The sequence below is a fragment of the Sphaeramia orbicularis genome, chromosome 1 (assembly GCF_902148855.1).
Source record: "Sphaeramia orbicularis chromosome 1, fSphaOr1.1, whole genome shotgun sequence".
NCBI classification, from domain to species: domain Eukaryota; kingdom Metazoa; phylum Chordata; class Actinopteri; order Kurtiformes; family Apogonidae; genus Sphaeramia; species Sphaeramia orbicularis.
The window spans coordinates 45,618,474-45,633,991 of record NC_043957.1 but is presented as its reverse complement, the minus strand read 5'-3'; the positions used below and the strand labels follow the sequence as shown (position 1 = coordinate 45,633,991).

General features: G+C 36.7%; 1 protein-coding gene across 1 annotated transcript in view; it reads left to right on the top strand.

The window, feature by feature from the left end:
* The window catches only part of rnf24 (ring finger protein 24), a 32,464-nt gene extending 16,946 nt beyond the window's left edge, over positions 1-15,518 (top strand). The window contains exons 2-6 of the mRNA XM_030143274.1: positions 889-1,038; positions 4,079-4,121; positions 4,595-4,636; positions 8,890-8,969; positions 12,910-15,518. Of these exons, the coding sequence (XP_029999134.1) occupies positions 896-1,038; positions 4,079-4,121; positions 4,595-4,636; positions 8,890-8,969; positions 12,910-13,051 (450 nt within the window). The 5' untranslated portion in view covers positions 889-895 and the 3' untranslated portion in view covers positions 13,052-15,518. The remainder of the gene's footprint in view (positions 1-888; positions 1,039-4,078; positions 4,122-4,594; positions 4,637-8,889; positions 8,970-12,909) is intronic.

Here is a 15,518-nt window from a genome sequence, read left to right as displayed (position 1 = left end):
GCACTGTACTTCCAGTTCTGAACAGTCATGTTACATAAGGCCATAGAGTGAAACAAGTAATTTTACAGAGAACAGGTTTTGGGGTCCCAGTGATAACTTTATGGTGTATTCATAAACCCAGGAGGTTGGCTAATGTGTGTGAGCAACTCCACAAAACTTTCCACTGTCCAGAGGAATAGAGAGGAATAAAGCTGTCAGTGTTTGGTGAAGGGGAGGGGCATTAGATAGGGTTCCAAAAGGAGCAATGGTTATTCCTGTCCTCTCCTCCTCCTCCTCCTCTCAGTAGGCGTAGACATGTCTAGTCATGTCCCTGTGGTGAATTGAGTAAGAGCCCTTGTCCGGTAGATCTCTTTTTTCCAGAAATAATTTTCTAGTTAGGGTCATATAGGGATTTATATGTTTAGCTGTTTGTGTAGATACAAAATAATATAAATAACTAAAAATTAACCTTGTTCATCCAACCTTTTGTGTATCAGATGCTTTCATTTCTCTGTGTTTGAGTTTCCTGTCCAACTACCCAGATCCAAACAAGGATTTAATTATTTTCAAAAGTCATCATTTGTCATATCAAACAAAACAAATGCAATAAATATAGTGTTTTGTAGAATGTGATAATAGGAGAGCTTTGCCCAGGCTGATGAAAATGAATAGTAATACTAACAGGAAACAGAAATTAAAGTAAACTCTGAAGTGATTGTTGGTTCTGAAATGAAAATATAATCAAACTATTTGTAAAGAAAACTTCTTTGACCCCCAGTTTCCTTTTTTTCTTATTACTTTACCATTACTATTGGTTGAACTGTCCTTGTCTCTGAACAGTTTTTTGTTAATATTATGTTAAATTTGAGTGGGAAATAATACGTGTGTCATTTGTTTCTCTCCATATAGATTATCCATGAGCTCCGATTTCCCACACTACAGTTTCAGAATGCCAAATATAGGGTTTCAGAACCTTCCTCTTAATATCTACATCGTGGTGTTTGGGACAGCCATTTTTGTCTTCATCCTCAGCCTACTCTTCTGCTGCTACTTAATACGGTAAGATCTGCTCAAGCTTCAGACATGTTTTTTTTTTCTTTTTTAAATTTTCATTTGTTGTGCTGGTTTATGAATGTAGGAGTTATATGAGGATTTGTTTGACTTTCAGCATTTTCAAGTTAGCAGTAACAAAACTATAGTTTTAGAAACAGTGCAAAATGAATTTTCTTGCTTATGGCAACTTTACAGAGGTCAAAATTTAAAGCAGACAGGTATCAGTCTAACTGAGTTTAGCTTTTATCATGAAAAAAAGTAATGTATTTACAGGGTTTTCCCTTATTTTTTAGAGGGCTTAGGTGCTTAGCATGTTTGTTTTTTTTTAAAGTAATACATTTTAACAGTAAATGTACATAATTTTGGACTATTACTACTTCTTGATAAAATTTTGGAAAAGGTAAAGCAGACAAAACATAACATAAAAAAACATTACATTTGGGAGTCATTGCTTTTGATGATGTGGTGCCAAAAATGGCCAGCCTTTTAATTGTAAGGGAAAGTAGGGAAATCTATGTGTTTATACAGTAGGTAAAGTGTAACTAGCAGTTCTCCACTTAAGGTAGAAATCATTTATTCATTCTCTAAGGTTGTCGTGTTATTCATCCATAAATGATTCATTCACAGGTGCTGCCATGTGCAATTACACCTGCACAATTCCACTGTAGTTGTATTTATTTAATCCAGATGTTCCTTGATATAATAGTTTTAGACCAATAGCAAAGTTAAAAAACATAGAAATGTCTGCACCCTCATTTTCTTTAAAGTGTTATATGAAACAGCAGTGCATTATGTTGTTACTGTGTTGTTAAGTTTTATCAAAGACTGACTTTTTAATTTTTTTAATGTGTTAATTGTGCTTTGTCTGATTGGCTCTTTCACATACAGAAAAAGGTTTCAACAGCACAGTTTGGAGATGGACACAATACTTCAACTCTTGACTTGATCATTTTATAGCAGAAAAAGTCATATTATGTTGAGATTCAAAGATGCTTATCTGTTTTATGAATAAGATGGTGTTCTACTGACTAGTAAAAGACTCCTTTATTTTTTATGGAGGAGAAGATGAAGTGGGTTTAATTTGAGTTCCTTTCCTTTTTCTTTAACATTATTGATTTAACCAGACAGTCCTTGCCACTGGTACTGCAGGGCAAACTGAACAGAAATTATACAAAGCATCTTTTAACTAAGACAAGTGAAAAGCAGCACAAATTTCACCCCTTGCCACCCTGTCATATTCCATCTTGCAATGTATAATAATTAAGATGAGATCACCTTCAGTTCATCATCAGCCTAGAGATTACACAGTTTTTACGAAGAATGATGAGGTTGCCATGTGAATTTACTGCAGGCAAAATGTGCAGTTTTGCTCTGTAAAAGGCATATAGAGGTGCAGCCTCCCAAAAGAACTGATCCATGATGACTCATACCATTGTCATGCAGGATGAATTTAACCTGCATTACTAAAAATCTTTTACAGTTTATTAAGGCCACCAGAGGTAAATCTCACAGGCCTCCTAAGAAGGGGACATCGGCTCTCTTTGCCTGAAATGTCATTATTCTACTTTATTTTGACAGGTGAAGGAGGGGATCAAAAATGTTCATGTTTTCCTCTAAGTTGTTCTGTGACACATGGAAGGCTGTCACGACAAAACTTGACTCCCTTCGTCACTCAGTCTCTAGTACACAGACACATGTGTGTGAAATAACAACGCAGTGTGCACAAGGTTTTAAAGCGTGTTTCGAGGGTGAGGTGTTTCCTAAGGGTGGGAAGTGGAAATATTCATGAGCACAGCCAAAAGAAATATGTAATTCATAGTACTGCAGAGCGATCATTCCCATAACACACTGATCAGTTTACAATCTGGTCAGCACTGCAGTTTCTAACCCTTTAATGTTTGTGTCTAGAGTCCTCAGTTCAGATACTTACCAGCAGAATTGTCTGAGGAACATTATTTTACCCACCAGATTCTGATCATTGGGTTTGTTTTTCACTTAGCTGTTCACTATGTCCCTTTTGCCCATGTACTTCAGCGCCATGGAGCAATCCACAACAGTCACCCATAACCCCACCCACCCACCTTGTCCCCTACCCTTGGGAGCCTCTGCACCTTTACCTGCTGATCTCTTTCAAAATGTCAGTTTCTCTCCTAGACTGTGCTGCTTGTTTTACAGATCCCTCTCACTCTGCTGCGAGAGGTTAAGGTTACTTGTAATGGAGGTAAATCTTACAAACTCATATATTTTCTTCCCTCCTTTCTACATTATTATTCTTATTCTCAGCCCTTAGCATTTCTTCTTATCCCGTCCTCCTCCTGCTCTCTCCCTGTTCACTGAATTCCTTTGTGCTCGTTTTACAGAAACATTTTGTATTACAGTTACACCATAAGCTTCATGTAAATGTTAAACAATGACTATTTTTCCTTAACCTGGACCTTTGCGAGCCTTCTTTGAGTGCTATAACAGCCTCCTGTAATGTCTTACTGTTTGATCCACTGTGCTTTATATATAATGTTTTCAGTTGATATTTTACTTTGAGCTCAGCCTCTGTTGTTTCAGGTCATATAGACCTATGGCCGTTTAGGAATGAAAGCTGTTAATATGTAACTTCACTTATTATTGCATTACTTTGCAAAACAAACATTGAAGTGCTTTATGCCATTGTTTTGATATAACTGTGTAATTGGTTAAATAAATTAATATTTATTTAGTCATTATTCTCATGATGTTTTTGTTTGACATATGCGTTGTCATCCGGTCATGCTCCAGTTTTTGTTGTTGTTTAAAAATGGGAGTATTGTCTGTCATATGTAGTACAGGTGTGATATTGTCAATGTAATCAGAATTACATTTGGTAGTACATGGATACAGTTGAGTAGCCAATGTAAAGTACTGTAAAGGAAGTATTTGGTAAGAAAGTATCATTGTCGTTGTCACTTTTCTCTCCTTTTCCAGGATGTATGGATAGTTTGTTGCTATTTAATGCAGAAAGTTCAAGATGCTCCCTTACTAATCAGACAGGTATTTTGTCTTTACGTTTCTCCAGGTTACGGCACCAGGCGCACAAAGAGCTATATGCATACAAACAAGTAAGCACTCTGTTGATCTGAGATATGCTTTATGGATGTAGCCCATTTCAAGATGCTCCATTTTTACAACAGTTGTAAAGTTTGTACTGTAAGACTCTATGAAAGGGTGATGCAGGCCATTCCCTCTCATTTGACTCTCCCATATTCTCCATTTATGTCATGCCAATATGCAAGAAAGAACGCTTAGGCTCCTATATTCAGGCATCAATGTGCATAGTGGCTGTTCATTATATTTTACTATACTCTAACTGTTCACACTGGGGTTTTTTGTCTTTGCGCATGTCCTTTTCTTTCAGTGAATTATGTAATGCTCCAAAGCTTATAAACACTCATAGTGATTACATCATCTGTTATCCCTAGCATTTCTGATTTATTTTTCATCACACAAGATCTCCATAATTTTCTGTTTTCCCTAGTACAGTGCTATTTCAACCAATGATTTCTCTCTTCTCATTTCTTCTTATACTTCTTAGGTCATTCAGAAGGAAAAAGTCAAAGAACTAAACTTGCATGAGGTAAGCACTAATCTTTTTCTGTTTGTCCTCATATCGAGAACACAGCATTCTGTATTAGTTAAAAATAAGGACTGTTCAGTTAAGATAACCAGTTTTAGGACAGGATTCACTTCATCGTCCAATGAATGGCCACCCATTTACTTAATTCATGCTTTCTGTACTTTCATTGTCTTTGTTATTCAGTTAAATAGAAACCATGATGCGCTGCATCTTTATTGGATTTAAAATGGAAGGATAAGCCTCAGGCCTCATAAGAGATGATGGACGTTTTTGTTTCACACATAAATACTTTACAATCAAGACAATCAAAAGCTTAAGATGGCACAGAATCTTGTTATTTAATAAGTATCAGGTGTAACATGGAAGTGTCAAGTTTATTTGTGCAGCTACCTTGTATACCTTTTTAAATATTTTTTAGCTTTAGTGTCTACACATTGTCTTTGAGTCTCTGTCCATCTGTGGGTAATTGTGATAACTCATTATTTATCATTTAGTACATCTGTCATGGCTTGCTCTCATGTGGAAACAAGCATCTTGTGGTGTTGTGTCCTACTTGTATTACATAATACTCTGTGTCTGCTCGGCTTAGTTGGAAAATAACAAGCAGCAGTCTGTGTGTAAAGCAGCAACACTGGCTTTGGAAAAATTGTAGTCTGCACTCTACAGCCAAGACCACTATCCCTTTAACACTGCCGTGCAAATGAAATGGTGACAATAGCACATACGTGTGCGCCTTTGGGTTACATGCTGTTTTTATTGTCAGGGTTGGAATTTCCCAGTCACATCAGGCTGCTGCACCTACTGCTTTTGATTGTTTATGTTATGAGAAACTGAGAGAAAGCATCACAAAGTGTAATGTGAGTGAAGCCTGTGACAAAATACCAAGCTCTATTTATGTTAAGACAGTCATACACGTAGAGCGCATGCACACACACAGGGTGAATGACCCAGTTTTGATGGCTCCCACGCCAAACGATCACCCTGCAGACATTAGTATATAATGGTTTACATAGCTTCAGTCACAACACTTTAAATGAGTACGAGGTCATTTTACTGTTAAAAGATGCTCATGTTTTTATGACAGTGTAACTTGACCCGGAATACTTGGCCAAGTCTCTGTTTGAAGTATGCTTAACTTCCACATGTTGTGTGTTTGGATTGTAATGCGTGTAAAGAATCAGTGTCATATAACGTTGCATCACAATGAATGAGGTGTTAAAATGCATGTTGTAAAGAGAGCCGCATTCAATATATGGAATATGTGCACATCACCAAAGTGTCTTTTGTTACATTCTTGCTCAAAATGCTATTTTTATACTATTTAACACATGTAGTTCTAGTGCATCTTTTAACAGTTTGAGGAGGAGTGACCACTGCCTTTATTAACATTTATCGAAGGATATATTTTTTCACTGCATGTGGGCAGTACGTTCTGGCAGAAAGCCTTGAGGAAGTCAATTGAGTCTGTAGAGAAGCAGGAAAGAGTCAGGAGAGACAGTTTTAGATGCCTAAATATTTGCATAAGTTTCAGTACCAAAACTAGTTGGTCAGCTTAAAGGTCAAACCATAGCTTGGGTTAAAATAACTCTGAATGACACAATGCATTGTTCTTCCAGAAGGTCCAGGGGCAAACTTCTCCCCACTTACCTTTGACACAAAATGAGCATGTCCTATAAACATGTCAAATTAAAAGCCCTCTAGTGTTTCAATGAGCAGAAACCATGTAATTTTTACTGTTTTTATTTTATTTATTTGTTTATTACTAAAAATGACAGTTTAATTGAGACATTAATGTACACCCATACTGACTTAAAGTAGATGGTAATAGTTTGGAAGAGAAATGCAGAATAACAACTTTCTGCATTTTGTATTGTTGAATGGATCAAGTTATACCAGTTAAAGTGTACATTGAAGTCTACTTTATATTTGGCATAAACATTAAATTACAAATAATACAACTTTATTTCCCTTGCTTTTTTACCCCTCGGCCGAGGGGTATTGTAATTGTTTTGTCGTTTGTCTGTCTGTCTGTCCATCCATCCATTCAATGACATAATCACATTATCTGAAGAATGCATTGAGATATCTTCACCAAATTTATACCGTGGATGCATCTTGGCATTATTGGAGCAGAAGCCTGTTGAAAATAGGTGACCTTGACCTACTTTTTCAAGGTCAAATGGCCTTGTGCAGTAATAATATCTGAGTACTTTCAAATCTACATATGTATGTATTAAATTTTACACAAAGACAATCTAATCAAAATTATAGTACAGTAACTTTCAATAGAATCTTGGCCGAATCTTGAATTGGCCGAGGGGGGTTAAAAGTGTGCAGCATGTTATGTTCTGTGACTGGGGCCCAGCCTTTATTTGTTTCTTTTTGGTCACCTCTCTGGCTGTAATCAGACCAAACTTTTAATAGACCACTGGCCTTAATTTGAGGAGGTATAGTACAGTTATTTACTTTATTATAGATAAATGTCTCTTGTAATTATCCACACTTCTGGGATTTATCACACACAGCCTGTACCAGAGAGCAACACGAAGTCTTTTAAGTATCTTTGTTTTATTTTTCTGTCAGTTGATGTTAGAAGACATCTTGTCTCAAGTTGCACCTTTATCTGAGAGGAATCATATCGGGCAGTATAAGTTCAGTACAAACTTAGGTTGTTGTTTTCACTGCAATCATGTGATTGGTCTGGTGATGACAGTTTTCGTTACTTATAAAGTTAGATTAGATAATTAATGCATTTAGATTTGGGTGTTAGTGAAGTGCTGTCATTGTGATTTGTTATTTGTGTGCTCCCACCAGGACTTAGGGAACACAGTTATTCATATAACAGAAAGCAATAAAATTCTGTTTAAACTGCTTAAGCAATGGTGTCAGGAGTCAAGAAAACAAGCAAGAGGAAAACTAGGGAGAGGTTCTGATGCTGGTTATACCCACTGACTTTAAATAGAGTCTGTATCTTGAGACCTGGTTCTGCTGTTGTTCTGTGGTCTTGGATCAAGCTCATTGTGATTTCTACTTCATTTAGTGACTTGGTTGAGCTGTACATTTGTTTAGTAAATTGTCTATTTGATTATTTGTGTCTGGTTCTGAAAGTCAAGCCCATGACCTGGCTGTTTTTCCCATGTGTATTTGGTAGAATTTTATTGGATTTATTTGCTTGATGGGAGAACACACATTTTGTCCAAAGTTGGCAAAGGATGTCAGACCTCAGCTGTGTATGTGACACTGTAGATAAAGCAGTGAAAAGAGCAGAAAGACTGATCTATTCACCAATAAAGAGAGCAGAGCAGACATCTTAAGAGGATTGTTCTTGTGTTCTCAGGGGAGAAAGCTAAAAGCCCCCATGCTGTTGTTTTCATCCTCTGTTGTCCATCCAGCCCTTAAAAAATAGAGCTGGAAAATGTGGCTAAAGGGGTGATAGATGCAGCATAAGACAGCCAAACTGGAGAGTGCCAAACTATTAGCCTCTCTTATTGAAAGTACTACTCCCTAGTTGGATGGCGTGGTGATGGGAATGCAGCGGGAAATGGGACTTCTCGTTCATTTGCTCATTTTGCAAGTCTTTTGCTAACTTTGGGGTAGGTCTGTTACAATTAGCTGTCATGCATTTTTTATGCATTTCTTTTTATGACTGATGTGTGGACTATTGGATAACTACTAGAAAACATCAGATTGCATACTATGCAAATAAGAATGGAGTGTTTTTAAAAGGTACTGTGGGGACACATGGATTCACAGCCTGTTTATGTACTTACCAAATGAGGTTGCGTACAGAACAAACGACTGCATCCGCCCCACCACGTTCTTGGCATTGTCCTCTGACTCCAAAGCCTGTAAACACTCATTATATTGTCTCAAACTAGTCTGAGTGTCATCTGAATGCACTGTGCTTTGGGTTTCTGTATCCTTTGAATGCACTCATTCAATACTAAATCTCAAATTAGTCTTCTCTAACAGTTTTTTTTCTGTTAAGAAATAAAACATTACTCTAGAACGTAGCCTGTGACCACTAACTGACCAACTCCCCAGTGTGAGTTAAATCACAGTTATATAACAGAACATAGTTGGTCATTTACTGCTGCTTGTTTGTGCCCAGATTTTTTGCGCATTAGACACACTCCATTTTTTTCCCATGTGTTTTTGACTTTATATGAACTGATTATTTGTTTCCAGTTGTGATTTTATTTAACGCCCAACACACAACATCTGTGACCTCCCTCCTTCATCATTTTTTTCAGATATGTGCAGTGTGCTTGGAGGAATTCAAACAGAAAGATGAGCTGGGGATTTGTCCGTGCAAACATGCCTTTCATAGAAAGTAAGTATAAGGTTTTCTCTGACACTCACAGACTCAAATATCCAAGGAGACATGGATCTCCACAAAATCTCTTTAAAAAGACTCAGTTTCCATGTCTCCTTGTCTGCTTCAAGGTACTTACCTACATAATACAGTCGTGTAAAAAATTATTAGACCATCAAAAGTCATCAAAAACAATGGTTATGTAATCAAATACTTACTCCTGTGTGTATCATGTGACTTAGACAGAGAAGAAAACATGGAATGCCTTAAAGCACTGTTTTTGTTAGTACAATGCCATAGCTATTGATGTAAGAACTTAATAGTGTTGCCACTAACGACTAATTTTCTAATGATTAATCTTTCGACTAATTATTCAGTTAGTCGACTAATCTAAACGACTAATTTGAAAAGGGGGAGGGGGGTGGTGAACGTGAACGGGTGCGAATCAGTCTGCGGACCGTGGGGGGGTTGAACCGTAAGAGCAGGGGAATGAAACTCAAGACACTTATAAGACAGGGGTCTCTCTCACTCTCTCTCTCTGAGGTACTACAGGCACCAATGTTGACATGATTCCCATGTCCCGCAGCCAAAAATGAATAGGTGGTCAATAGTAAAACGACTCATCGACTAAAAAAAATTATCGACTGATTTTCATGGTCAATTACGTTCATCGTGGCAGCACTAGAACTTAAGTAATTTTGGTTATTATCAAGAAAACATGGAAAATGGTTAGATATAAGCCCTTAAATTAAACTCTTATGAGCTATTTTTGTTGTTTTCATTATATTTGTCCAAACAAATATATCTTTAGTTGTACCAGGCATTAAAATTAACAAGAAATTGAAGAAAACAAGGGTGGTCTAATAATTTTTTTCCATGACTGTATAGTTAAAATACATAGAAAGACTGGCTATTGTGGTATTGCAGTCTATGGTAATGTTAAGAAAACAGAAGATAAGATTCTTATTCAGATTTTCTAGCACTAAAAACAATTTTGTATGAAGTGAGGAACTATATAAGACATCATGAATTGCTTGAGCCAAGTTTACCCCCCCAGGCCCTGACCATTTCAACTGTGTTCTTTATATCAGCATGACACCTCCGTTGGCCTACTTTTTTCTCCAGTTGCAGCAAGAGTGGCCAACACTCACTAAATTGACTGTAAACACACCCTTTAGTTTGCACACAAGTCATTCTGTAGAGTAGAGATGACAACATGGCTGCTAAACTACACTTCTAATAAAAACAGTGAACATAGAGTAAATTAAAAATACAGTTCACTAGACTAACAAAATTGATATGAAACATTAAAAAATAATTTCTGAATATATTTGATGACCGACTATAGCCATGTGTAGTGTTCATGCCACATACCTTAAGTGACTACTTATGTTTCCACTTGTAAGCCAAGGTGTCAGTTTGTTTTTTGATGGACTGCCATGAACAGCTGCTTCGTAGTTTCTGTTCTACAGACTTCTTTTACATAATGCAATGTTTGGACAAATATAAATAGAACTGACAGAGCTGAAATTGGAACTGATCCTTATTAGAGAATGTATGGTGAACCAGAGCCCATGTGTTATCGTTCCACTGAATTTGGGCTTGTTTAGTATTTATCTGCCAACATAATCCCAATATATCAACAACATGATGATTTATATCATATTATTATTATACCTAAATGATTGCAGTTCTTGTAAGTCAGTTGAATTCTGTAATTCAACTGCTCCTTATAACTGTTAAGTAGAACTTTGGTTTACCCTCTGGTGGCTGGATGCTGTTTATTTCATGCATTTCAGCATGTGTTTTCTTTATACATGTGATTTTAGATATGTTATTTGTTTACATAAATAGATGTTGTTATGATTAACAGCTTTAATCACCAGGTGCAGTGACAGTTTCCAATTTGCCAAAATGAGGCAAATCCGCCCATGCATATTTACTGTGAGGATTCTGGATGAAAGTACACCACAATATCATGATGAGAAGGGAAAAGAGTTGTCTAAATCTTTGGATCATAACCAATTCTGACCAAAAATCTTTCTTTGAGCCCCATACTGCAGTGCCCTTGTTTTAAAGCTGAGTGAGGAGTATCATACTTCACAACATAAATCGACAATCAGGATTTTTCTTAAACAGCTGTCATAGAAACCACCACACTCCACACCTACTTTTGAATTACATTATCAATAATCTACCAGATGATGAAATGATTCCAGAATTATTTAAACTACAGAAAGGACGATAAATTATTTGTGAGTTAAACTTTCTAATTTCCTTCTAAAATCATTTCAGATGAGTCATCACAGTGAATTCAAACTAGTTGGACAGCATTACACTGCAAAAAATCAAAATCTTACCAAACGTATTTTCAAACTAGAAGCACTCGGAGAGCGCAGACCTCCGCCAAGGCTGATCAGTGGCCCCCCCCCGTGGGCCCCCCCCACCCCCGATCACCACCAAAATTTAATCATTTCTTCCTTATCCCATTTCCAACAAACCCTGAAAATTTCATCAAAATCTGTCCATAACTTTTTGAGTTATGTTGCACACTAACGGACAGACAGACAGACAAACAAACCCTGGCAAAAATAGCGGAGGTAATAATATCAAATAAGACAATCACCTTAAGAGTAACTTTTCAGTGAGATATAAAAACTTATTTTTAGACAATAGATCTTGAAAATCTTATTTCAAGAAATCTTACCAAGATAATTTTCACTTGTTCCATTGGCAGATTTCTTTGCTTGAATTAAGCAAAAAAAAAAAATCTTGAATTAAGCAAAAAAAAATCCACCAATGGAACAAGTAATAATAATAATAATAATAATAATAATAAACTTTATTTGTATAGCACCTTTCATACAGAAATTGTAGCCCAAAGTGCTTCACATTGATTGAAAAAAATACAATAACAACAAGTGAATGTTATCTTGATAAGATTTCTTGAAATAAGATTTTCAAGATCTGTTGTCTAAAAATAAGTTCTTAAATCTCACTGAAAAGTTGCTCTTTAGGTGATTGTCTTATTTGAAGTGTGATGACATATTTTGAGTAGAATGAGGAAAAATACACTTGGTAAGATTTTGATTTTTTCCAGTGTAAAGAAAAGAACAAATTTAATCTCCTTTACAAAATCACCCCAGTCATTCAAGAATTATTATTATTATTATTATTATTATTATTATTATTATTATTATTATTATTATTATTATTATTATTTTATATTATATTATATTATTTATATTTATTTATTTATTTATTTATTTAATTAATTAATTAATTTCATTTGACAAATTCAGGTCTTCTGGTGAAAATAATTCTATGTGTTGTCAGGGAACAATAAGGTATGGTAAAAGATAAGACTTTATTGATCCCACTGTGTGAAAATTCAAGTGTCAGATCAGCTTTTACAGTAGAGTAAGCATGAAAAGCAGAAAAATAGTGATAGAATATAAAGAATGTAAAATAAATAAATAAATATATATATATGTATATATATATATATATATTTTTTTTTTTTAATAGAAATTTGTCCACTTTCTGAACCGCTTTATCCTTGAGAGGGTCTCATTCTGTTACCATTCACACCCATGGGTTGTTTAGATGGACCAATTAACCTATTAATTGGATGGTGGGAGGGTAGTACCTGGACAGAACCCACTCAGACAATGGAAGGACGTGCAAATTCCACACAGAAAGGCCCACACTGGCTGGCACTGGAATCGACCAGGACCTTCTTGCTGTCAGGCAATAGTGCTAACCACTGCACCATAATAAAAAATCTACTTATATTTACAGAATACATTGCTTTTCAAAGGCAGGTGTTAGTGGTGGTTTGCACATGTCTGTCAAAGCAGTTTGTGTCCTTCCTGAGATTGAGCAATCTTTGAGAACACTGTCATTATGTTCAGATCTGTTTGCTCACTGTTGCTCACCTGCTCTTTCTTTCTTCCAGGTGCCTCATTAAGTGGTTGGAAGTGAGGAAAGTGTGCCCGCTGTGCAACATGCCCGTCTTGCAGCTCGCCCAGCAGGCAGAGAGCACAGATCCACCAGTGCCGATACAGCAGCCTCTGCCCGGTATCGAGAACCTGGTGTAGCAGAAGCAAAGCCTCTCATACAGCCAGCACACTACAGACACAGGAACACAACACATTCGACACTCATGCTCTCACCTGTACAGGTACACATTGGTGTGAGTCTGCAGACAGACCGAAGGACCTGGAGTTAACACACAGATACTCACAAAACGTGTGAGTCTGCTACTCCCATCACCTCTCTTATCTGCAATGGTTCACAAAAAGGATTTCCTGATATCAGCTCTGACTGATAATCAATGGACTTTATGTTTTTTTCTTTTTATGAACAATGAAGAAAAGTTGATCGAGAAGAAGTCTCCTCGACCAAGACTTTGGTCGATACCGTTGTCACAACCAAAGCACTTTTCTGGGGACACCAGCTAATGACCAGGAGGAAGAAAAATATAAAAGCCAAGAACTACAACACACTAAAAAAATATGATTAGTTTTCTTAACAAGCACTTTACAAGAAGTCAAACCTTAATCACTTGTGATCGTAATAGCAAGTTATGTTTTATATTTTATCTTAACTATTATTTCTGTGTAAAGTACAGAACCACATGGGTTTTCATTTTTAATCTTTTTTTTAAACAAAAGAAGATCTCAAAGGGACAACAATACTAATGTGAGTAGATGTCAGGAAATTTGGACAGTGCTTTGTGTTCTGATTGCACACACACATACACACTTTCGTAACAAAACTCAAAGAGAACCTCAAAACTTGATGTCTGACTAAATGTGAATGGTTTGAATGTGTTAAAACCAAGACTTTAAACACAGACACAACACTTTATATGAAGCCTATACAGCTCGTTCCCTCATCACCTGTTATCTTAAAATGTGACTGTTGTTTTTATCCTTTTTATTTTATTCTGTCAACGCAGAAGGTTGATGCATTTTTTTTTTTGTTTTGTTTTTTTATTAAAGAAATCCTTCAGTGTAGGAGCACTATTGGACAAGTGCAGGCTGTATACTGTCAAGAAGGCATGATTATGATTTTTATATCACCAGAAATTCTATGTTTAACTGTGAGTTTCAATCCAGTATTATTTCACCTGTTGCTTCATCCAAAAACATTTAACAGAACAAACAGGCTTAATGAGGCTATAGTAAACAAAATTATGACTGATGTTTAGAATTTTCTGCTTGATTTATACTTTATGGAAGCTGAACTGTGTGAATGTGAACAGCGGCTTGCGTCAGATTTATGCTCAGCGGCAGATGTTGGAATGTGACAATGTTTAACTAGCATCACATATCTCGCTAGAAAATGTTTAAAAATTTATTCTAGGAAGAGATAAGAATGAAGCAGGCTTTTGCCTTCTCTGCTACTCATACAGCCACACTTAGTTTTGCTTCACCCTAATTGATTGTTTCTATTTAATTCATATTTATTGTTTTTTGTTTTTTTTTTTTCCTTTTTTTTTGGTACAGCTGCACAGAGTGATTATGTTGGCCCACACAGCAGAGTGACTGCTCGTGCATATCACCGCACTTTGTCAGCATATCTTTTGGACAGGATACACACTACATATTAAACCCACACATGCACACAGAGTACGCGCCCCCACCCCCCACCCCCCCCACTCTGCCAGAGTCGATGGTCAGCAGGTTGAAATGAAGCAGCAGTTTCATTCATAGACACACACAGGGCTGTTGAGCCTTTTGGTTGCAGTATTCTGGTGCTTTCGCCCCTTTCCCTCTTTCAGTACGGTACAGGGTGCTTTTTGTTTTGCACCACACATACATACAGTTACTCTCACCCGTGCTTTTGCGGCTAATTTCTGTCCTCATAGCTGCATTTTATAAATATGTTGTGGGAGTTTAGCAAGGAGAAGCTAAAAGGCCATGATAAACATACAGTGAGTTAAAGGTTGTCTCTTTTAATCTGATGTGTTGTCAAAGGATAATCATATGTTCTTTTTCAAGGCACAATCTGTAATAAATAACAATTCAAATTTTACCCAGGTGTACCATGCCTGGGTAATATTTATTTCAATGTAATGCTGTAAAAAGTCAATATTACCTGTAGGAAATGAACAACTAACCTTTTTGGATTCTGATTGGTATATAAATATGAGAAACACTGATGTAGCTCAGTGTTTTTCTGCGTAAACACACATAAAATGCACATTGGAAATATTACTGATGGTGCGTTTTAAAGCACTAACTTTCTGGACGCTTTCGCGAACTGAATTGCACAGGTTTATTCAGTGACGATGTGTTTTACCCCCGTGGCAGGGAAACATTGTTACTCTGACCTCTGTGGTTTGGATGTTCCATCTTTGTGAAGCCTCCACCCACAGCCGTGACCTTAGCTGTGGGTCTGAGCGTCCGGCAAGGTGAAAGTGTCAGCTGGTAGATGAGAGATAGAGCCCTCCTGTGTGTCGGTTGTTATCTGACGGTTTGCCTTTAATGCCCCCTAGTCCAGTCCTCCTCTATTATCGTATCATTGTGCTACAGCGTACAAAGAAACTGTTACTCTTTT